The sequence below is a fragment of the Grampus griseus genome, assembly GCF_964374135.1.
Source record: "Grampus griseus genome assembly, chromosome: 9".
NCBI classification, from domain to species: Eukaryota; Metazoa; Chordata; class Mammalia; order Artiodactyla; family Delphinidae; genus Grampus; species Grampus griseus.
The window spans coordinates 14,758,570-14,781,338 of NC_139003.1; the positions used below are offsets into that span (position 1 = coordinate 14,758,570).

At 40.0% G+C, this 22,769-nt stretch overlaps 1 protein-coding gene across 2 annotated transcripts in view; it reads left to right on the top strand.

Moving 5' to 3' along the window:
- Positions 1-22,769, top strand: part of KIAA1549 — a 148,785-nt gene that overhangs the window by 120,222 nt on the left and 5,794 nt on the right. For both annotated transcript variants that reach the window (XM_082662079.1, XM_082662080.1), the window contains exons 18-20: positions 7,105-7,151; positions 12,905-13,065; positions 17,685-17,830. In XM_082662079.1, the coding sequence (XP_082518205.1) occupies positions 7,105-7,151; positions 12,905-13,065; positions 17,685-17,830 (354 nt within the window). The remainder of the gene's footprint in view (positions 1-7,104; positions 7,152-12,904; positions 13,066-17,684; positions 17,831-22,769) is intronic.

Sequence of the window (22,769 nt, forward strand, 5' to 3'; positions counted from 1 at the left end):
CTGAAAACTGTAGCACCCAGACCAGATGGGGAGAAGTAGAAGGGGACTGTTTTAATGTTCTTACACCATGCGCAAAGTGGAATAATAGCACTTGAAGGTAGACTGTGATAGGTGAAAAATATATAACATATACCCTAAAGCAACCACTAAAAAAAAAATAATTGTAGCTAATAAGCCAACAAAGGAGTAAAAATGAAATAATAAAAAGGTAGTCCAAAAGAAGGTGGAAAAAGAGGAAAAGGGGAACAAGGAACAGATGGGACAAATAGAAAGCAGGTACCAAGATGGTAGATTTAAATCCAGACCTGTCGGTAATCATATTAAATATGAACAGTTTAATATCCCCATTAAAGGGCAGAGATTGTCAGATTGGATAAAAAGCAAGATCCACTTATCCGCTGCTTACAAGACACCCACATTAAATATAAAGGCACGAGTAGGTTAAAAGTATGAGGAAGGATATACCATTGCTAATGCTCATCACAAAACCTGGAGTGGCTATACTAACATTAGCCAAAACAGTTCTCATGGTAAAGAATATTAACAAGGATAAAGAGGATTATTTCATAGTAATAAAGTGGCCAGTTCATCAAGAAGTCATAAAAATCTTCAAAGAGACAACCCTCAGAATGGGAGAAAATATTTGCAACTGACAAAGGATTAATCTCCAAAATATACAAGCAGCTCATGCAGCTCAATATCAAAAAAACAAACAACCCAATCCAAAAATGGGTGGAAGACCTAAATAGACATTTCTCCAAAGAAGATATACAGATTGCCAACAAACACATGAAAGGATGCTCAACATCGCTAATCATTAGAGAAATGCAAATCAAAACTACAATGAGATATCACCTCACAGCAGTCAGAATGGCCATCATCAAAAAATCTAGAAACAACAAATGCTGGAGAGGGTGTGGAGAAAAGGGAACCTTTTTGCACTGTTGGTGGGAATGTAAATTGATACAGTCACTATGGAGAACAGTATGGAAGTTCCTTAAAAACTAAAAATAAAGCTACCATATGACCTAGCAATCCCACTACTGGGCATATACGCTGAGAAAACCATAATTCAAAAAGAGACATGTACCACAGTGTTCATTGCAGCACTGTTTACAATAGCCAGGACATGGAAGCAACCTAAGTGTCCATCGACAGATGAATGGATAAAGAAGATGTGGCACATATATACAATGGAATATTACTCAGCCATAAAAAGAAACAAAATTGAGTTATTTGTAGTGAGGTGGATGGACCTAGAGTCTGTCGTACAGAGTGAAGTAAGTCAGAAAGAGAAAACCAAATACTGTATGCTAACACACACACACACACACACACACACACACACACACACATATATATGTATATATAAAATCTTAAAAAAAAAAAAGGTTATGATGAACCTAGGGGCAGGACAGGAATAAAGATGCAGACATAGAGAATGAACTTGAGGACATGGGGAGGGGGAAGCGTAAGCTGGGACGAAGTAAGAGAGTAACTTTGACATATATACACTACTAAATGTAAAAATGATAGCTAGTGGGAAGCAGCCGCATAGCATACGGAGATCAGCTCGGTGCTTTGTGACCACCTAGAGGGGTGGGATAGGGAGGGTGGGAGGGAGACGCACGAGGGAGGGGATATGGGGATATATGTGTACATATAGCTGATTCACTTTGTTATACAGCAGAAACTAACACAACATTGTAAAGTAATTATACTCCAATAAAGATGTTTTTTAAAAAAGTGTAAATAAAAAGAATTTTAGAATAAATGGATCTTTTTACACAAAACAAAAAAGTCATAAAAATCTTAAATGTTTATGTGCCTAGTAATAGAGCTTCAAAATACGTGAAGCAAAAACTGACAGAACTGCATGCATGTATAAACAAATCTACAATTCTGGTCAGAGATTTCAACACTCCTCTTTCAGTAATTGATAGCAGGGATGCAGTCAACCCTTGAAATTAGTTCTGGGGAACTGATGGGAAGTGGGAAGTAAAAGTGGTGAGATGTGAGGGAGGAGAGGGAAAGGAAGAAGCGGAGAGGCTAGGAGCCTAGACCTCATCCTGAGGGCAGTGCCTGGATCCTGAAGGGTTTTGAGCAGGCTAGAGACATCATTAGGTGTGCCTTTTGGAAAGATTGCTCTCATTTTACACTGGAGAGTGGTTTGTCACAGTGCAAGAGAGGAAGAATCAACATGGCTTCAGCATGGTTAATTGCTGATGGCACTGAGCCAGTGTAGGAGGAGAGCTTGCTGATACAGGAAAGGGGATCCAGAGTACTGGTGGAGGAACTATCTTCAGAAATGAAGGGATATATTTCTTCCAGTTTAATGGGAGGGAGAAAGAATTGGGTGCAAGTACAATCCGGTTTGTAGTTGGGTGGCAGTACATTGCAGGACCACCCATCTCATGGTTTCTATTCTCACAGTAGAGAAAGCAGAGTCATATGTTGAGAATGAGACAAGTGTGGCAAGGCAAGGCAAGAGGGTTGAGGGAGAGTAGAAACTTGAAATACTTATCGTGGAGAATGAGAGAAAACAGATTAGGGATGGCGTAATTACTTAGCTTTGAGGCCGCTGTTCAGACTGACGATCGTGAAGTTATAGTGGCACAGATTAAAGTCCTGTAGTTCTGTTTATCAGCATTCAGATACCCAGGTGTAGACAAGGAGAAAACAGGCAGTTGGAGTGATCTGGAGCTGGGGCTTTATCAGGCATGTGTGATGAAAGGACAACTGGGAAGAGATGTTGTGCAGATCAGAGTGTGCATTTGAAGCGATGATAGACGATGCACTGAAAGGGAAAGTAGTGGGCAAGTAAACATGCTGGAGCTTTGTAGATTCTTCCTCTCAAATCTACCCACTGCATTACACTGGTCAGAGCCATCATCATCTCTCACCAAGATTATTGGAAGGTTTCCTAGTCATCTCCCTGCCTGTGGTCTTGAAAGTAGGATGTCAGGGTGGTGGCTGACAAGTGAAATGCAGTTTATTGGTGTTGAGCAGACTGAGAAGCTGAGAGGCTAACACAGTAGATGCATCCTGTGGGTGACAGGAGGACTTGGAGTGAAGAGGGAGACCTTCCAGGAGCCTTTTTGCTTAGTCGCGTTTTTCCAAAAGGAGAGCTCTCATCTCACTTCCCGACCTGAACTTGTTTGCTGCTGGCATCTCCGTGTTGCTTCTCTTTGCTCCTTGAATTGTTCAGCGCAGAAATTTGTGGCCATCTTAATCTCTCCCTTTCTGATAGAAGATGTATATGTCATAGCCTCTAGGAAGCGTAAATAGTTCTTGGCATTCAACCACTTTTTCTGAATCATTTTCCGCCCTTAATAACCAACGTCCATTTTATCTTTGGATTCAGTTCTTTCATTCACTTCAGGGAAACTTTCTTTTCTTTTATTTCTGAAATAATTGTCTTACTCTGTTCTATTTATCGGAGTTGAAGGTACCAATTATTTTTATGTTGGCTCATCTTGGTCTCTTTTCTGTATCTATCATTTATCTCTAGTTGCTTTAGCTACTTTGTTCTTTTTTCTCTGCCTTCAGTTATGGTTATCGTGGGCCTTTTCTCTGTGGCATTGATTTGCTTTTAAACCGTATCTGTTCTTTTCCCCATTAGTTGATTTCTTAAAGTCATACTGGCATTATTTTGGTCCTCACATTATTTCCATAGTTCTGTGGTCTCCCGTTGTGTTGTTTTATTACCACATCTTTGAAGTTAGAAAGAGGAATGGCTATTCTTATTAAGTTAGGGGCCACGCTGTGCTGCCAGGATCTTTCTTTCCCCCCTTGGCCACTGCTTTTCTCGGTTTAGGGCATATTTTACCCACTTATTTACTTGCTTGGTTTCTGCTGATCGAGTGGGGCAGTAATTTTTGACAGATCTGTATTACTATTTTTATTCTTTCCTCATTGTTCATGCGTGTTGCAGATTAACGATTCCGTGATAATGCCTTACGCCTCCATCTTAACCAACAACGCAGACCCATGGCAAGATTTTTATAAATACTCTTATCGAGTGGTTTGGATGTGAACTTTTGATGTTACCCTTCATATTTTGATGGGAGTGGTAGCAACTTAATCTAGTGGAAAATCAGAATCATTGGTTGTATTTGGGCATCTCTAATGTAACTTCACTGTGTTTATAAATTGGTTGTAAAGTTACTGTTTGTAGGCAGGAGGAACCTGATCACCGTTTATTTGCTCCTGCTGACTGTGGTGAAAAACCACAGGAATGTGGATTTCAGGGTGCCTTCAGTTACCCCATGAACCTTTATTTACCATCTGATGACATTTTTAATTCTTTTCTTGCCAGCGTAAAGATGTTAGTTATACGTTGGTGAGTCAGGCCGCTTAATAGGTGGTATTTCTGCTTTCCTGAGTAAAGTTAACCTCCGTGGAGTTGTCCTCTAAGTAGCAGGTGTGAATACCTGAGCTAAGATATTTTACGAGCAGACCTTACCGTCTGGTTGCTTTACCTCAGGCCCCTCCAGACTCCACTCACCACTTGCCTTTCTTGCTCTCTTGACTTGTTTTATACTGTATAGAAAGAAAGGATGCATTAAAAAGGGATTTTTATTCGCCTAGCTGATTGAAACCTTAAAGTTCTCTTTTGTCCTCCAAACTTTTTTACACGTGTGACCCACTTAAAGGAAATGCCTGCCGTCTGTCTGCGATTTTTTTTACAACCTTTTCACTGGGGGCATGTAGTCTCTAGAAAAATAGTATCCTTTTTTTTGCGGTACACGGGCCTCTCACTGTTGTGGCCTCTCCCGTTGCGGAGCACAGGCTCCGGACGCGCAGGCTCAGTGGCCATGGCTCACGGGCCCAGCCGCTCCGCGGCATGTGGGATCCTCCCGGACCGGGGCACGAACCCGTGTCCCCTGCATCGGCAGGTGGACTCTCAACCACTGCGCCACCAGGGAAGCCCTAGTATCCTTTTTCTGACTATAATAGATTGGAAATGCCTAGCACTACAGTAATAAAACAGTTAAAGAGTAGATAGCTACTTTGCATTGATTTTCTTTTAGTTTATCACTTATTAGATCTTTTGAAATCCTGATAGGTAAACTGTTAAGCCTTGATCCTTGTTTTTGGTTTTATTTTGCATGTGACTATGTTTAAAAAGTCCAAACTGTGCTGAAAGCACAAGGGCCACTGTAAATAATCTTTATCCAGTCTCAGATTTCTGTTTAATTATTTGGAAAAGGAATTGACACTTCTTTTCATCCTATTTCTCTCTTCTTCCATAATCCCCTTTGGCTTTTTTACCTCAGTTGAGGAACTCTACAGGGTTCTAATCTTTGTCCCTTTGCCAAGGGAGGGGAAGCAGTGAGGGTCAGAGGTGAAGTAATTTGAGCACAGTTTCATGTCTAATAATCCCTTCAGAACTCTGTGAGGTACAGAGATTGTTCTGTACTTCTTGGCCTAAGGAAATATACCAAGAGAAGTGGAGTAGTTTGGTCAGTGTGTCTGACTCCAAAGCTCCTACTCCCCCCACCCCTGCACCAAACCCCACAAAGTAGCGATTTATTCAGGAGGGAAAGTCTGGTTTTAGGAATTATGGGTGGTGCAGCCCAGTGGTTAAAAGCATGTCAGAAAGATAAATTAGGAGGAAATTGTTTAACTTCCTTGTATGTTGGTTTCATCTGTAAACAGAGATAGTGAGCACTTTTTTGTGTTGCTGTGGGCCTGAGTTAGTGTTCATACAGTGCATAACAAAATAATAATTCAGTAAATGGCAGCTTAGAAAAATAAAGATCTAATATTAGAGCAGGTCCAGAAGCAAGGCTGACTTACTAACTTAACTTGGAGCTCCTGATCCTGGACAACCTATTGGTTTAAACTGACTGGAGTTGGATGGATGCTGTCCAGAGTTACTGTCCTGCTAAAATACCTGATTCCAAAATAATGGTTCATAGTTGTTGAAAAGAAGTGTTAAAATCCGAGTCCCGCGTATGCGAGGGTTAAGATATGTTGATTTCATGAGGAATGCAACATAGGTCTAGGTTTCTTTAAATCTGGGAGACTTCCTTGGTGGCACAGTGGTTAAGAATCTGCCTGCCGATGCAGGGGACACGGGTTCGATCCCTGGTCGGGGAAGATCCCACATGCCACGGAACAACGAAGCCCAGGTGCCACATACTGAGCCTATGCTCTAGAGCCCAAGAGCCACAGCTACTGAGCCCACCTGCCACAACTGCTGAAGCCCGTGTGCCCTAGGGCCCACGTGCCACAACTACTGAGCCCATGTGCTACAACTACTGAAGCCTGCATGCCTAGAGCCTATGCTCTGCAGCAAGAGAAGCCACCGCAGTGAGAAGTCCGAGCACCGCAACGAAGAGTAGCCCCTGCTCGCCGCAACTAGAGAAAGCCTGTGCACAACAACGAAGACCCAACGCAGCCAAAAAAAAAAAATAAATTCTGGTGCCCTCTTGCTTCAGTGAAAGAGCACTTGGTTAGTGCAAGTTAGTTCAAGTAAAAAGAGTTGATTGAAGGATACATGGACACCTTATGGAATTTAAGGGCAGGGAGTATTGGCTGGGCCTCCTTGGTACTAGAAAACTGTCAGAAACTGAAGGTGTTCACTTCACTCTTCAGGGTCTAACTTATGGTTCTCTTTATATTCTTTCTCTTTTTATAGCATTCTACAACATGGTACAGCATTTGCATTGTTTAGTTTCTTGAGTGTATTTGAATTGCTGTTGGGCACCCACTAGATCTGGTGACCATTGTGGCCCATGTTGATAGAGTCATTTGTACTAAATGTGGCCATTTAAGGACCACCTTTTTAGCAGAAGATACAGGTTTGTAGAGGATAAGCCTACAGAGAAGAGCAGGTGCAGAAACCCTGTCTGTTATTAATATTTTCACAAAAGAAAGAAAGGTCTAGAAACTAGTTGTGTGTTTATTAGCCCAGTTCCCCAAACTGAAACTTCTAGCATTACTTGATGGCAGAATGCCCTGATAGCATGCTAACTTTTTATGAGAAAATAATTCTCTTGGAAGTTGATCCTGCAAATCTAAATTTGTAAGTTTGCTGTTGTCACTTTATAATAAGTATTGAATGTTAATCTTCATCTTCTTTTGAATTTCTTCCAGAGATATGAAGACTATGGAATGGCTCCCCCATCAGGCCCATTACCAAGGTAAGGTTTTTAGGAGAAAATGTATCAGGACTTTCTCACATATGCTGTTTCTTAAATTTTGCAGATTTGTTTCTTTTAGCTAATGTGAGCAGATGAAAAACTCTTGAGTTGTGTGTTATCTTGATCTAACCAGAAGAGGGGGAAAAAAGTTGGAATTTAAGTCCTGCTTCCAGTAGTGACAGACTAGATAATTTGCTGATGATAACTGGAAAAGCTAGACAAGATTTAAAAATAAAAACAAAAAACCAGGTGGCTGACAGGGCAGTGAAGCAGTATGGGGCCAAGATCTAGCAAATCCAGAGAGATGAGCCCTGCCTTTCTCCCGCGGATACCTGCTGATTCCAGAGGAGGTGACTGAGAAGCTGAGCAAAACTTTTGACGGACTCATGAGGCTTGCTTAAAAATACACCATATTGAAAGTTGTGTGGTACATGTAAAGCCATGTTAGTGGGGCACTTTGATGCCTTGAAAGAATCAAAATATATTTGAAAAGAAAAATGGCTGAAAATCAATAATCTAAGTGTCTGTCTCCATGTTAAAAAAAAGACCTAATAAACCTAGGGAAGTAGAAGGAAGGAAATAATAAAAATAAGAATAGAAATTAATGAAGTAGAAAACAAATACCATACTAGAGAGGACCAACAAAGCTGAAAGTTAGTTCTTTGAAAAATTCCTAGAAAGAGAAAACCTGAATAGTCCTATAACTATTGAGATTAAAGTCATTATTAAAATTCTTCCCACAAAGGAAACTTCAGGGCCAGGTGGCTTCAACAGTGAATTCTACCAAACACTGAAGGAGTAAAAGATACCAATGTCATACAAACTCTTCTAAAGAACAGAAAAAAGAGAAAACACTCCTCAACTCATTTTATGAGACCAGCATAACTTTGATACCAAAGACAAGAAGGACAAGGACATTGTAAGAAAGGAAACATTAAGGGCCAGTTTCACTCCTGACCATAGATGCCAAAAATTTGAAACTATACATTAGCAAGTATATCCAGCAATATAATCAATAGGATATCTATCATATCATAATCAAATTGGATTTTTTTCCAGCATTGCAAGAGTAGTTTAAAATTTTTAAAAATCATTGTAATTCTCCACTTTGCGGTGAATAAAGGAGAAAAATGTTCTCATTTCAATAGATACAACATTTGATAAAGTTCAACATCCATACATAGTAAAAATCTTAGCAAACACAGGATAGGAGCAGACTGATAGTAATCTGATAATAAGGTATCTTGGCAAATATTGCTTAATGGTGAAATGTTAAAAGCTTTCCTCTTGAGAGCAAGAGCGAGACAAAGAGGCCGGCTTGCATCACTTCCATTCGGCATTGCCCTGTGGGGTCCTGGCCAGTGTAATAAGGCAAGAAAAAGAAACAAAAGGAGTAAGGAATTCAAAGAGAGAAATAATACTGTTATTATTCACAGATGATATAATTTTGTAGCAGAAAAAACTAAAATGTCAACACATGAATTGTTAGAAGTAAGCGACTTTAGCAAGGTGGCTAAGTAGCAAGATAGTTAAATTACAAGGTAGCTGGATACGAAGATTACAGAGATCAGTATACAGCATTATAAGACCAGTATACAAAAATCTGTTCTGTTTATGAGCAGTTACAGAAAATAAACAATTTTAAAGATACTATGTAAAATAGCGTTCAAAAATATAAAATACCTCAGGATAAATCTAACTGAAGATATTCAAGCCTTCTAAAGAAAGATATTCATGGATTGTGCAACTCAGTATTTTTTAAATGTCAGTTCTCCCCCAGTGATCTATAGATTTATTGCAGTCCCATTCACAATCCCAGTAGTTTGTTGGGTTTTTTAATACCTGGAAATTGACAAACTCACTCTGAAATGTATGTGGAAATGCAAAGGGCCAAGAACAGCCAAGACACTTTGAGAAAGAAGAATAAGATGTTAGGATTGTTCTAAATGTTATAAATTACTGTCAAGGAATTAAGAGTGTGGTATAAAGCAAGACAAATAGACTATTAGAACAGAAGAGAGGGTTGGTAATTCAGACCCACATGTGAATAGACAGTTGATTTATTTCAGTGAAGGAATTGTAGATAAACAGATTGAGTCTCAGAAATCATATTCCACTATCCCTTTAATGATCGGAAGTCACACAGAAGTAGGAATGTTATCTGCTTCCTCCTTACTTTTTCTTTTTTTAAAAATTTATTTATTATTTAGTTATTTTTGTTTGCATTGGATCTTTGTTTCTGTGTGCGGGCTTTCTCTAGTTGTGGCAAGCGGGGGCTATTCTTTGTTGCGGTGTGTGGCTTCTCACTGCGGTGGCTTCTCTCGTTGGGGAGCACGAGCTCTAGGTGCCCGGGCTTCAGTAGTCGTGGCACGTGGGCTCAGTAGTTGTGGCTCGCGGACTCTAGAGCCCAGGCTCAGTAGTTGTGGCGCACGGGATTAGCTGCTCCACGGCATGTGGGATCTTCCCGGACCTGGGCTCAAAGCCGTATCCCCTGCATTGGCAGGCGGGTTCTTAACCACTGCGCCACCAGGGAAACCCACTTTTTCTTTATTTTTCTTTTATTTGCCCTCATTTTCAGCAGGGTTTCTTTTATTTTTCCCCAACCCTCCTCCCCCACCAAGGCAGTGCTTTGTGGTCCAAAAGCAACAAAGGGAACAGGTGGAGATTAGGTGATCCCGGGCAGAAGCTAATGATAGGGGGACCAGGTGACCTGACTTGCCCAGTTCTGTCCTAATTTACAGCTGTTGTTCAGTGTAATTATTAATAAATTTCACTCTCAAAAGTGTTCTGGTTTGGATAATAAATTTTATGGTCACCCAAGATAAAAGATTCTAGAGTATTTGGAGTGTACTGAACTATCTGAGCACACAATTTAGGATTAAAAGGATGCAAATGTAGGCAGGAGGGTGCTTATTGACTGGGTAAAGCAGAAATAAGTAAAGGACAAGAGATAGTTCCTGGGTGGATGGTCCAGAGATTATGATTAGGTTAGGTGAGCTCCAGTTTACAGATCTGGAAGAAGGAGTGTGCATTGGCTAAGCTCTTAGATATGTAAGGCCAGAGAGGTCAGACATCTGTTTCCGAGGTCAATCTAAAACAGCAGCATTTATTTAAAGAGATTAATATAGGTAGCCTGAGTTTCAGTTTATGAGCTGTACTCCAGAAGTCACAGTATAGGGTAAGGGCAAGTTGGTGTACTTTCTCATCGAACAGGTATAATCTGTTAATTACTAGTTAACTGTCATTTGCAAGAAACTGTAATTAAATTATCATCTTTTTTTATTCTTAAATTTCTTTAGAAGAGTGGTTCTCAGGGTGAGATTCTTAGATCCCTAGAAGGTCCTTGAGAACCGTTCAGGGAGGTCTGTCAAGTCAAAACTATTTTTTATAATAATATTGTTATCTGACTTCTCTCATTCAGTTGACCCTTGCACCAAGGTGCGAAAGCAATGGTGGGTGAAACTGGTGCCTTAGCATGAATCCAGACGGTGGCACCCAGCTGTTGACGGACTCGCTCCAGTGTTCTTCACTGCTGGGCAATCACAGCTTTTTTTTTTTTTTTTTTTTTGCGGTACGCGGGCTTCTCACTGCTGTGGCCTCTCCCGTTGCGGAGCACAGGCTCCGGACGCGCAGGTTCAGCGGCCACGGCTCACGGGCCTAGCCGCTCCACGGCATGTGGGATCTTCCCGGACCGGGGCACGAACCCGTGTCCCCTGCATCGGCAGGCGGACCCTCAACCACCGCGCCACCAGGGAAGCCCCACAGCTTTTTTTTAAATGCCAGTTTTATGTTAGTATGTTATTGATGAAGTAGTAAAAATTAATTTTATTAAACCTAGACCCTTGAGTCTTTAACAGTCTGGGTGACAAAAGAGGGGATGCATATAAAGCACTTCTGCTGAATATGGCCTTTTGAAGAAAGGCACTTGTTCACTTGTTTGAGTTGAGAATTGAACTAACTGGTGCCGTGTTTTTGCTTGAACAAACAGCCAGCGGACTTGGGTGTTTGGCCTCGAAAATGAACCTGTCACTTCAAGGAAAACAACTGACAGCATTTGTTGCCAATAATAAAATTGAGCTTTCAGGTGAAAATTAGAATTTTGGAAACTTGTCTGCCACCGTGCAATTGACAGCTTCCTAGTACTTAAAGCCTTCTCTGATGAGCTCAATGGTGATATTAATGAATGTGATTTGGGGTTACTGTAAAATAAAACGTGTCAGTAAAATAAAAGTCTGCATAACTCATTGAACCAGTATTTTCTAAATGACCAATGTCGTAAAACCATGCATAGGTCTATTCAAAGTGCAAGAAAGACCAGTGGTTTTAATGTAACAGAGATGAAAAGTTCATTGATACTGTTTCAGAGTCTGTATTGCCACTCACCTTAAGGAAATATTGTTGAGTTCTGATGTGGTTTCAAAGAAGAATAATTAACCGAAATACTATTTGAATATTATCTGGAAAGGCTATTAAAATCTTCCTCCTTTTCCCAACTACATATTTATGTGAGGTGAGCTTTTCTTCTTAAAATAACTGATGGCAACTGATTGAATACAAAGTTTATGAGAATCTAGATGTCTCCTCTTAAGGACCTTTTTTTTAAATGTAGAATTCTTCTCATTTAATTTTTTTTGAGGGGGGTGGAAAATATCGTTAATTTTATAAAAAATGTTGACATGTAATAGGTTTAATAATGTTATTTTTAAATGAATATTTAATTTTTTCAGTTTTAATTTTGAACATGAAAACTATCTATAGGTACGGTACGCATAAACAAAAGCTCTCGGGAGTCCTCATTTTTATGAACTAAATAGTTTGAGAACCACTGCTTTAGAGCACTGGTTTTTAGCCTTGATGAAGCTCAGGGTCATCAGTGGAGCTTTAAAAACTACCAGTGTCTGGGTCTCACATCTAAAGAGTCTGTTTTCATTGGTCTCGGGTGCAGCATGGGCTCCCCAGGTAACGCTACCATGCGGCCAAGGTTGAGAACCACCCCTTTAGTTGGGCGCTGGAGGTGAACGGGCCCCGGGGCTTGAGCCACACCCTCTTTGGGTCTGTAAACTAGAGCATTTCTTCTTCAGTCATCCAGCGGATTGGACAAGCATCAGCTGTGTTCCGGCATGTATACTGGATGGCATATATACTTTTCATAGCCCTGGAGATTTGTCTGTGAGCAAATAGAGTCCCTGCCCTCAGAGGGCTCAGAGCCCATCTTTTATTTTCCTAGTTCATTTCCTTCCTTTTGGAGTCTGATGCTTTAATAAGAGGAGCCATTACATGTTAAATAATTTCTTTTGCTATTTTCTCATTTTCTGGAGAATATACAGTTTTATAATGTCATCAAATAACTAGTTTAGGCCAATTCCAAATTTGCGATAATTGGTGGATAATTATCCAGTATGGTCTTTTTGGCGGTGCTTGTATTTTGCATTGTCTGTCAGTCAATCAACAAAACAAAGAATGTATCCTGATAGCCTACATGATGTCCCATACCTTGCAGGTGCTGTGCTTTGCAGTGGGTCTTGTCTCCCTTATTAATTGTTTTGTATTTGAACCTTGTTGCATAGCACTTATACCAAACAATATTCAGACATATTCATTTTTAATCTGGAGCCTGCGTTCTGGGAGAGGAGATGGATAATGAGCCAACAGACAAATAGGTCTTATTTTTCCTTAAGGGCTGAGGGTGGACCTAATAAAGTGCCGGAGTCGGGCAAGTGTGGTCCTGACGCTTGGGTGCGCTTCGCTTTCAGACCAGGTTTTGGCCCCGGTTTGCTGCAGTCTGCGGAGCTGCTGCCTGCCGAGCCCCAGCAGCCCCAGGCCTCGTCTGAAGCCACCTCGTGTGCTGCCCGAGGGATCTACCCTGACGAGGTGTCATCGGTGGCCCGGCCTCGGCCTGTCGGGGGCACCACAGGTACACGTGGCTATTTACCTTGCGTTTCTTTTTAGCTAACTTCTGCAGAGATCATTTTCGACTTCCCAGAGCATCAGCATCCCATTACTGGCCTCTTCCGCCGGTAAGAGCCGCGTCCCCTCGGATCCCGGTAAAGATGTAGGGCTAGGGAGGTAGGAAAGGAGAGAGTGGCTGTGATCCCAAGACTGATGGCCTCTGGTTTGTTCCTGAGTAAGTGTCTCGAAAACAGTCCCTTCACATGGAATTCACACCCACACTTCTTCCAGGGAAAGCGTTTCTGAAGTCTTACAGTGAACTGAAAGACCTATTTCTGAGTGCTTGCAGTGGCACGAAAACAAGCGTTTATTTTAAAGAAGGCACTTTTCCAGTTTGTAATAAGCAACCTAAAAGTTGATGCAGAGGGAGATTTGTGTTTTATTTGGTCATTTCTGGGAGGGTATAACCACTGTTTTCTCCTTGAGCCTTACCTCCCTCATTTTTTCCCTTCTACCTTTATTAATAATCATCTTTTTCTCATTCTAAAGTGTCCTTGTCATTATCCCATGCCTCTATGCCTGTCCCTTCCCTGCTGTCACGCATGGGCAGAGTCGGCAGTGGAGGGCCTGGGGAAGCTGGTGGCCACATGGAACTGTTCTAGGTTTTTTTCCACCTCCTGTTTCATGTCATCATTAAAAGAACAATCCTAGTGTCATTTGTGAGTAACCAGTGCAGTCCTTTACTTGGCAGTTCAACAGTGAAAGGTCACATTTTCTGAAGTTGTCTTCTAATTCATTACTAAACTTTTAAGTCTTGGCACACTGCTTTTCTTTACTTTTAGTATTTAGGTTTGCTTTAATTACCTGTGGGAAGTCAAATAAAATCTATACCAGATTATCTCCACAGAGGAAATAAAAGTTCTCAGTTTATGTTCTTGAAAGAACATGAAGTGCCCAATTCCTGGAGCTCTTGAAGCCGGAGAGAAAATATGTTTTATTTTTAAAGGATTCTAAAATATATTTTAACTAGTTGTTTGGGAAACATTACACATAATGTGGTTTACTTGTAAAACTACAATATTTAGTATATTCAGTGTAAAGATACAGGGAATTTTTTTTCAGACCAAAATTAAAATTTTTTCATATATTCAGTTTTGCTTTTTTAGAAAAAGAGCTATAAATACCAATATTTTAACAATCTTTTTTGTCAGTTTTTGAGATGCATGTAGAAATTTGAGGAAAGGAAGAGCCCTTAGAATTTTGGTAAAGCAAAAAAGGTATAATGGTTTCTGAATTGAGTATCCTCAATAATTATATCCAGATTAGGAATAAATTTATTTTCAGAAAATGAGAAGAAAAGAAAAAAAATACATTTGTCTCAGAGTCCCCTGGGAATTTTGTGATACTAGTTGAACCCACAACAAATCCTCATCAAGTCAGTAGATGCTTGACGTTTATGAGGGATTCATTCTGAGATCTTTGTAAATCCCCAAATTTTCAAACACTGCTAGACCTCATAGTTGATTTCCCTCATCAGTCCAACAGAAGTGTAAGTGGACCAGCTAAGAGACCCTTTCCAGACCCATAATGAGAGACACTGCTGGTTGTTGACACACAGCACCCAGCATGGCTGAGCTGATATTCTGACAAAGCAGTTGGCCGGTCAGCCTCCACCAGGTTGCATGAGACCCAATCTTGTGCCCCAGATTACAAATCACTGTTGCATGTCATGAAACTTCATCTCATGAATAGTTGATACTATGAACACTGATTTGTGCATATCACTCAGTGTTCCCCGAGCTCTTTCCATTTCTTTCTTTTTTTTTTCTTTCTGTTTCTTGTACAGCTACTCTAAAAAGTCCTCAGAGTTCATTATTACTCTGTCTTACTGCATTTTATTACCAGGGCTCAGAGCCCATCTTTTATTTTCCTAGTTCATTTCCTTCCTTTTGGAGTCTGATGCTTTAATAAGAGGAGCCATTACATGTTAAATAATTTCTTTTGCTATTTTCTCATTTTCTGGAGAATATACAGTTTTATAATGTCATCAAATAACTAGTTTAGGCCAATTCCAAATTTGCGATAATTGATGGATAATTATCCAGTATGGTCTTTTTGGCAGTTCTTGTATTTTGCATTGTCTGTCAGTCAGTCAACAAAACAAAGAATGTATCCTGATAGCCTACATGATTTCCCATACCTTGCAGGTGCTGTGCTTTGCAGTGGGTCTTGTTTCCCTTATTAATTGTTTTGTATTTGAACCTTGTTGCATAGCACTTATACCAAACAATATTCAGGCATATTCAATTTTAATCTGAAGGAATATAGAAATTATATGTATGAAATATTTGAAGAGGAAGTTATTTTCTAAAAATTTGCCATAAGAGATTAAATTGTGTAAAAATTTGAAATGGAAAAAATACTAAGATATACTAGAAAAGTTACTTTTCTGACTATGTAAAATTATCAAATATGTATATGTCTAAAACTTACCAAAAGCAAAAGGAAAGTAGTACCTAGGAAGATTTATAGCAGATATGACCAAGAGGTAAGCTTATTATAGAGAATGGCTCATAAATTGATAAATGGGCAAACTGCAAAAGATAAACAGGCAAAGGACAGAAAGAAGGAATGCACAAAAGAAATGCGTGTGTATCATATGAAAGTAAACATGAAAAATGTCCAGTTTTGAAAATGATTAAAGAAATGCAAATTAAAACCATGATGAGCCACCATTTCAATCATGAAATTGTTTTTATAATAATGTGATGTGGCAAAATTAGCGTTCGGTTTCTTTATCTGTACAATGGGGATAACTTTAGTACTTACCTCTTATGGTTATTTGATGATTGAAGAAGATAACAAATGTAAAGTGCTTAAAATAGTGCGTGGCATACAACAAATTTTAATAAATATTAGCGGCCATTATTATTACTATTGTATTATTTCCGGTGATGGTGTAAATCATTAAACTTTCGGAAAGCAACTTGGCAGTATAACTTCATGAGCCTTTGATTTGATAAGTTTGGGAATATAGGCTCCCCTCACTGAAGAAATGCAAAATACTGGAGAAAAACTACATGTACAAAGATGTTTATTATTATTCAGAATAGCAAACAACTGTGAGCTCCCTCAGTACCCAGTTATAAGGGCATCAGTAGTAAACCGTACAGCTATTGAAAATGAAGAGCTCAGATAGAGCCAGAAAAAGGGAATTTACGATTTCCTGGTTGCCTCCTGTGCATTTGGTACTTGACCTATTTTATCTCTTTTAATCCTTGAAATAACACTGTGAGGTAGACTTTTTAACTTCATTTGAAAAGTGAGGCATTGAGGCTCAGCTGGAGTGATTAGTGGGTGTCCGAGGTCACAGGACTTGTCAGTGGCTGAGCTGCAATGCAAACCCAGGCTTGCTCGGGGTGATGGGCCACTTGAATCATGGGGGAGCTTGTGCTGTCTCGTTAAGTGAACAAAGCAAGATACAGAATCCTGCCTGAACTGTGACCTCAACTACTGTTACAATTTTAACACAAAGGTATGCTTTTCTCCCTGTGCAGCTGTCTGAACCTTTATAAGTGATGGGGAACACTGTGCTGCATTTCTGTTCTTTGCAACATTTGCTCAAACAATGTCTGTTGGGCAAACAGTACTGATAGTTCTAATAGTTTTAATACTGTTATGAATCTTCAGTAACTGACAAGCACTCCTGCAGAGTACGTTTTTAAAAATGTATTTGATTAACAGAGGCTGTTAATTAGGCAACTAGAGTAGGAGTAGACTTGAAGATGGAGGGGGCCACCTCCCTTATCTCTGTGAAAACCCTGAACCTTTGTGGGACCAGTCTGAGCATCACAGATGAATTAGATGATCCTAGGAGCATTTGTAAATTGGTATTTTATTTCACAGTGTTTAAAGATCTGTTTTTCCTCCCTCCATCTGTTGAAAAGAGATATTTCCGTATGCCGAAGTTGATGGGGGAGAAAAATATGTTGTTTAAAGCCTGGCTTTCACAGCCACACAAGGCCATAGTGAGTCTGAGTGTAGAATGAGTGCTAGAGATCATCTGTCTTTGCTATCAAGTATACCTCAATGAGAAGGCTGGGTGGGTGGCGTTAAATTTTTAATTATGATATGACTAAGTTATGAAAACAATGTGAGTGTAACAAAAATGTACTTTAACATTCTGAATTCACACTCTGCCTGTTAAGGAAACAAAAGCATATTGTATTTTCAGCCCCTTGTTAGTCTGAAAGCCATAAGCAAGAACCAGGTTTCAGCTTCTTCATGGCTCCAACAGCTTTCACTCCTTTTTTCTGAATCGATAAGGTCATCCTTATTTGTAGCCTCTACAGAAATGAATGGAAGGGCCCTCTGTTATGCCCTTTATTCCCAGTCCTTTGATGTCTGGCTGGGAAAATATGAACATCACTATTAGCCACTGTATTGAAAGGAAGTAAAAGCCTGCAAACCCAGAAACTCATGGTCTGTTTTTCTTAGGAAATGTCTTCTCTGGAGGTAGAATTGGTGCCACGTTTGAGCAATGCTCGTATCCCCAGGGCGTGCTGTGGTCAGAACCGAAGTGTCTTACTGGGCAGCCTCACCCCCCTACCAGTGTTCACTGGGCCACTCATTGTGTTCCTCCAGGCTCCCAGATCCAGCACCTGACACAGGTGGGAATTGCCAGCAGAATTGGAGCTCAGCCAGTGGAAATCCAACCAGGCAGAGGCAGCCAGTATGGGGGACCAGGCTGGCCTTCGTACGGGGAGGATGAAGCTGGCCGGAGAGAGGCTGTGAGTACCTTGTGTTGGGATCGTCATTGAGAATTCAAACATGATCACTTAGTGTAGCTGCTGCTGCTTCTGCTCGGGGGATCTCTTTTTAAAACCTACATAAAGTTTTAACTCCCCTCACTTTTTTCCCCCTTGAGTGTGTTTTTTTCTTGCAGTTTGTAGATGGGAAATTCCCTCTGACCAGAGTGGGAGAGTATTGGCATTGAAATTTGGGAAAGTATATAATTTTTCTTGAGGTAGCTTTCAGGCTTGAAGTAGTGAGTTTTAAAAAATAACTTAAGGGGGCGGAGTCAACATGGTGGTGTGGGAAGACACCAAGTTAGCGTCTCCTCACAACTAGGGCATCTGCTGGCTGCTGGTGGGGACCCTGACATCCAAGGAGATGGGAGGAACCCCCAAGTGAACCGGTAGGATGTGGAGGGACAGAGGGGGAAGGAGAAGTGGAGGCCAGGCAGGATTGGTGCCCCTGAGGCTGGGGAGAACAGGAGGGGCAGGCGGGAGGGGCCCTCCAGGAGGTGCGGGAGAGGAGCGGAGGGCGATTGCCCCGCCCACTTGGGCATGGGGAGCCTGCTGGACTACCATATGAGGTCCCCTGCCCTCTGAGAACAGGGTTGGGGGGCACGCCTGGGCCCCTTCTGTTCCTTGAGCCTAAGCCCTGCCCCCCACAGCCCCCAGGGCCTTTTCCAGCCCTGTGGGTCCTCAACATAGGCCCTGCCCACTTGCCCAAACCTAGCCCTTGCTTAGGCCCCACCCTCCACAGCCAAGGCCTTTTCCCTGTTTTTTCTTTTTTTTTCTTTCTTTCTTTCTTTTTTTTTCTCTCTTCTCCCTCCTCTTTTTTTACTGTTGTGGTTCCATTGTACCTTCCGGTTGTTGATTCATCTATATTTTTATTTTTATATTCTTTCTAACATACCTGTTAGTTTCCTAGTCCAATTTTATTTTTTACTTTGTTATTGTTCTCTCTCTCTCTTTTTTTTTTTTGCCACCCCACGTGGCTTGCGGGATCTTGGTTCATGAGCTGGGGACCGGGCCGAAGCTCCTGCGGTGGGAGCTCCATGTCAGAACCACTGGATAGCAAATAACCTCAGACCCCAGGGAATAATCATTGGAGTGAGGTCTCACGGGGTCTCTCATCTCAGCACCAAGACCCACCTCTACCCGATAGCCTACAAACTCCAGCGTTGGAAGCCTCAGGCCAGACAACCAGTAAGACAGGATCACAATCCCACTCATTAAAAAAAAAAAAAAAATGAGACAGCCAAAAAATATGTCACAGATGAAGGAACAAGGTAAAAAGCTACGAGACCAAATAAATGAAGAGGAAATAGGCAATCTACCTGAAAAAGAATTCACAGTAATGATAGTAAAGATGATCCAGAATCTCAGAAATAGAATGGAGGCACGGATTGAGAAAATAGAAGAAATGTTTAACAAAGATCTAGAAGAACTAAAGAACAAACAAACAGATGAACAACACAATAACTGAAACAAAAAATACATTAGAAGGAATCAGTAACAATAACTGAGGCAGAAGAACGGATAAGTGAGCTGGAAGACAAAATGGTGGAAATAACTGCTGAGGAACAGAATAAGGAAAAAAGAATGGAAAGAAGACATTCTCAGAGACCTCTGGGACAACAGTAAACGCACCAACATTCGAATTATAGGGGTCCCAGAAGAAGAAGAGAAAAAGAAAGGGTCTAAGAAAATATTTGAAGAGATTATAGTCGAAACTTCCCTAACATGGGGAAGGAAATAGTCACCCAAGTCCAGGAAGCACAGAGTCCCATATAGGATAAACCCTAGGAAAAACGCACCAAGACACATATTAATCAAAGTAACAAAAATTAAATTCAAAGAAAAAATATTAAAAGCAGCAAGGGAAAACAAAAAATAACATACAAAGGAACCCCCATAAGGTTATCAGCTGATTTTTCAGCAGAAACTATGCAGGCCAGAAGGGAGTGGCAGGGTATACTTAAAGTGATGAAAGAGAAAAACCTACAATCAAGATTACTCTACCCAGCAAGGATCTCATTCAGATCCGATGGAGAAATCAAAAGCTTTTCAGACAAGCAAAAGCTAAGAGACTTCAGCACCACCAAACCAGCTTTACAACAGATGCTAAAGAAACTTCTCTAGGCGGGAAACACAAGAGGAGAAAAGGACCTACAAAACCAAACCCAAAACAATTAGGAAAATGGTAATAAGAATATACATAATAATAACCTTGAAAGTAATTGGATTAAATGCCCCAACCAAAAGACACAGATACAAAAACAATACCCATATAAAATGGGTCTGAATGGATACAAAAACAAGACCTATATATATGCTGTCTACAAGAGATCCACTTCAGACCTAGGGACACATATAGACTGAAGGTGAAGGGATGGAAAAAGATATTCCATGCAAATGGAAATCAAAAGAAAGCTAGAGTAGCAATACTCGTATCTGATAAAATAGAGTTTAAAATAAAGACTATTACAATACAGAGAAGGACACTACATAATGATCAAAGGATCAATCCAAGAAGAAGATATGACAATTATAAATGTTTATGCACCCAATATAGGAGCACCTCAATACATAAGGCAAATGCTAACAACCATGAAAGGAGAAACCAACAGTAGCACAATAATAGTAGGGGACTTTAACATTCCACTTAACACCAATGGACAGATCATCCAAACAGAAAATAAGGAAACACAAGCTTTAAATGACACAATAGACCAGATAGATTTAATTGATATTTATAGAACATTCCACCCCAAAGTGGCAGAATACACTTTCTTCTCAAGTGCACATGGAACATTCTCAGGATAGATCACATCTTGGGTCACAAATCAAGCCTCAGAAAATTTAAGAAAATTTAAATCATATCAAGCATCTTTTCTGACCACAATGCTATGAGATTGGAAATCAGTTACAGGGAAAAATCTGTAAAAAACACAAATACGTGGAGGCTAAACAGTGCTCTACTAAGTTACCAAGAGATCACTGAAGAAATCAAAGAAGAAATAAAAAAATACATAGAAACAAATGATAACGAAAACACAATGACCCAAAACCTGTGGGATGTAGCAAAAGCAGTTCTAAGAGGGAAGTTTATAGCAATTCAGTCTCACCTCAAGGAAAATAAAAATCTCAAACAATCCACCCCTACACTTAAAACAACTAGAGGAAGAACAAAGAAAACCCAAAGTCAGTAGAAGAAAGAAATCATAAAAATCAGAGCAGAAATAAATGAAATAGAAACAAAGAAAACAGCAGCTAAGATCAATAAAACTAAAAGCTGGTTCTTTGAGAAGATACTTATCAAGAAAAAAAGGGAGAGGATGCAAATCAATAAACTTAGAAATGAAAAAGGAGAAATCACAACTGACACTGTAGAAATACAAAGGATTATAAGAGACTACTACAAACAACTATATGCCAGTAAAATGGACAACCACGAAGAAATGGACAAATTCTTGGAAAGATACAATTTTCCAATACTGAACCAGGAAGAATTAGAAAATATAAACAAACCTATCACAAATAATGAAATTGAAACCGTAATTAAAAATCTTCCAACAAACAAAAGTCCAGGACCAGATGGCTTCACAGGCAAATTCTATCAAACATTTAGAGAAGAGCTAACACTGATCCTTCTCAAACTCTTCCAAAAAATTGCAGAGGGAGAAACACTCCCAAATTCATTCTATGAAGCCACAATCACCTGGATACCAAAACCAGCAAAAGATATCACACAAAAAAATTATAGACCAATATCACTGATGAAGATAGATGCAAAAATCCTGAACAAAATACTAGCAAACAGAATGCAACAACACATTAAAAGATTCATGCACCATGATCAAGTAGGATTTATCCCAGGGATGCAAGGATTCTTCAGTATATACGTAGATCAATCAATGCGATACACCACATTAACAAATTAAGGAATTAAAACCACATGATCCTCTCAATAGATGCAGAAAAAGCTTTTGACAAAATTCAGTTCAAAATTCATTTATGATAAAAAACTCTCCAGAAAATGGGCATAGAGGGAACCTACCTCAACATAATAAAGGTCATATATGACAAACCCACAACAAGCATCATACTCAGTGGTGAAAAACTGAAAGCATTTCCACTAAGATCAGGAACAAGACAAGGATGACCACTCTTGCCACTCTTATTCAACATAGTTTTGGAAGTCCTAGCCATGGCCATCAGAGAAGAAAAAGAAATAAAAGGAATACAAATTGGAAAAGAAGAAGTAAAACTGTCACTGTTTGCCGATGACATGATACTATACATAGAGAATCCTAAAGATGCCAGCAGAAGACTACTAGAACTAATCAGTGAATTTGGTAAGGTTGCAGGATACAAAATTAATGCACATAAATCTCTGGCATTCCTGTACATCAACAATGAAAAATCAGAAAGAGATATTAAGGAAACAATCCCATTTACCATCGCAACAACAACAACAAAATACTTAGGAATAAACCTCCCTAAGGAGGCAAAAGACTTGTACTCATAAAACTATAAAACACTGATGAAAGAAATCAAAGATGACATAAACAGATGGAGAAATATACCATGTGCTTGCATTGGAAGAATCAATATTGTGAAAATGACTATACTACCCAAACCAATCTACAGATTCAGTTTAATCCCTATCAAACTACCAATGGCATTCTTCACAGAATTAGAACAAAAAATTTTGCAATTCATATGGAAACATAAAAGACCCCGAATAGCCAAAGCAATCTTGAGAAAGAAAAATGGAGGTGGAGAAATCAGGCTCCTTGACTTCAAACAATACCACAAAGCTACAGTAATCAAGACAGTGTGGTACTCGCACAAAAACAGAAATATAGATCAACAGTACAGGATAGAATGCCCAGAGTTAAACCCACGCACATATGGGCACCTAATTTACGACAAG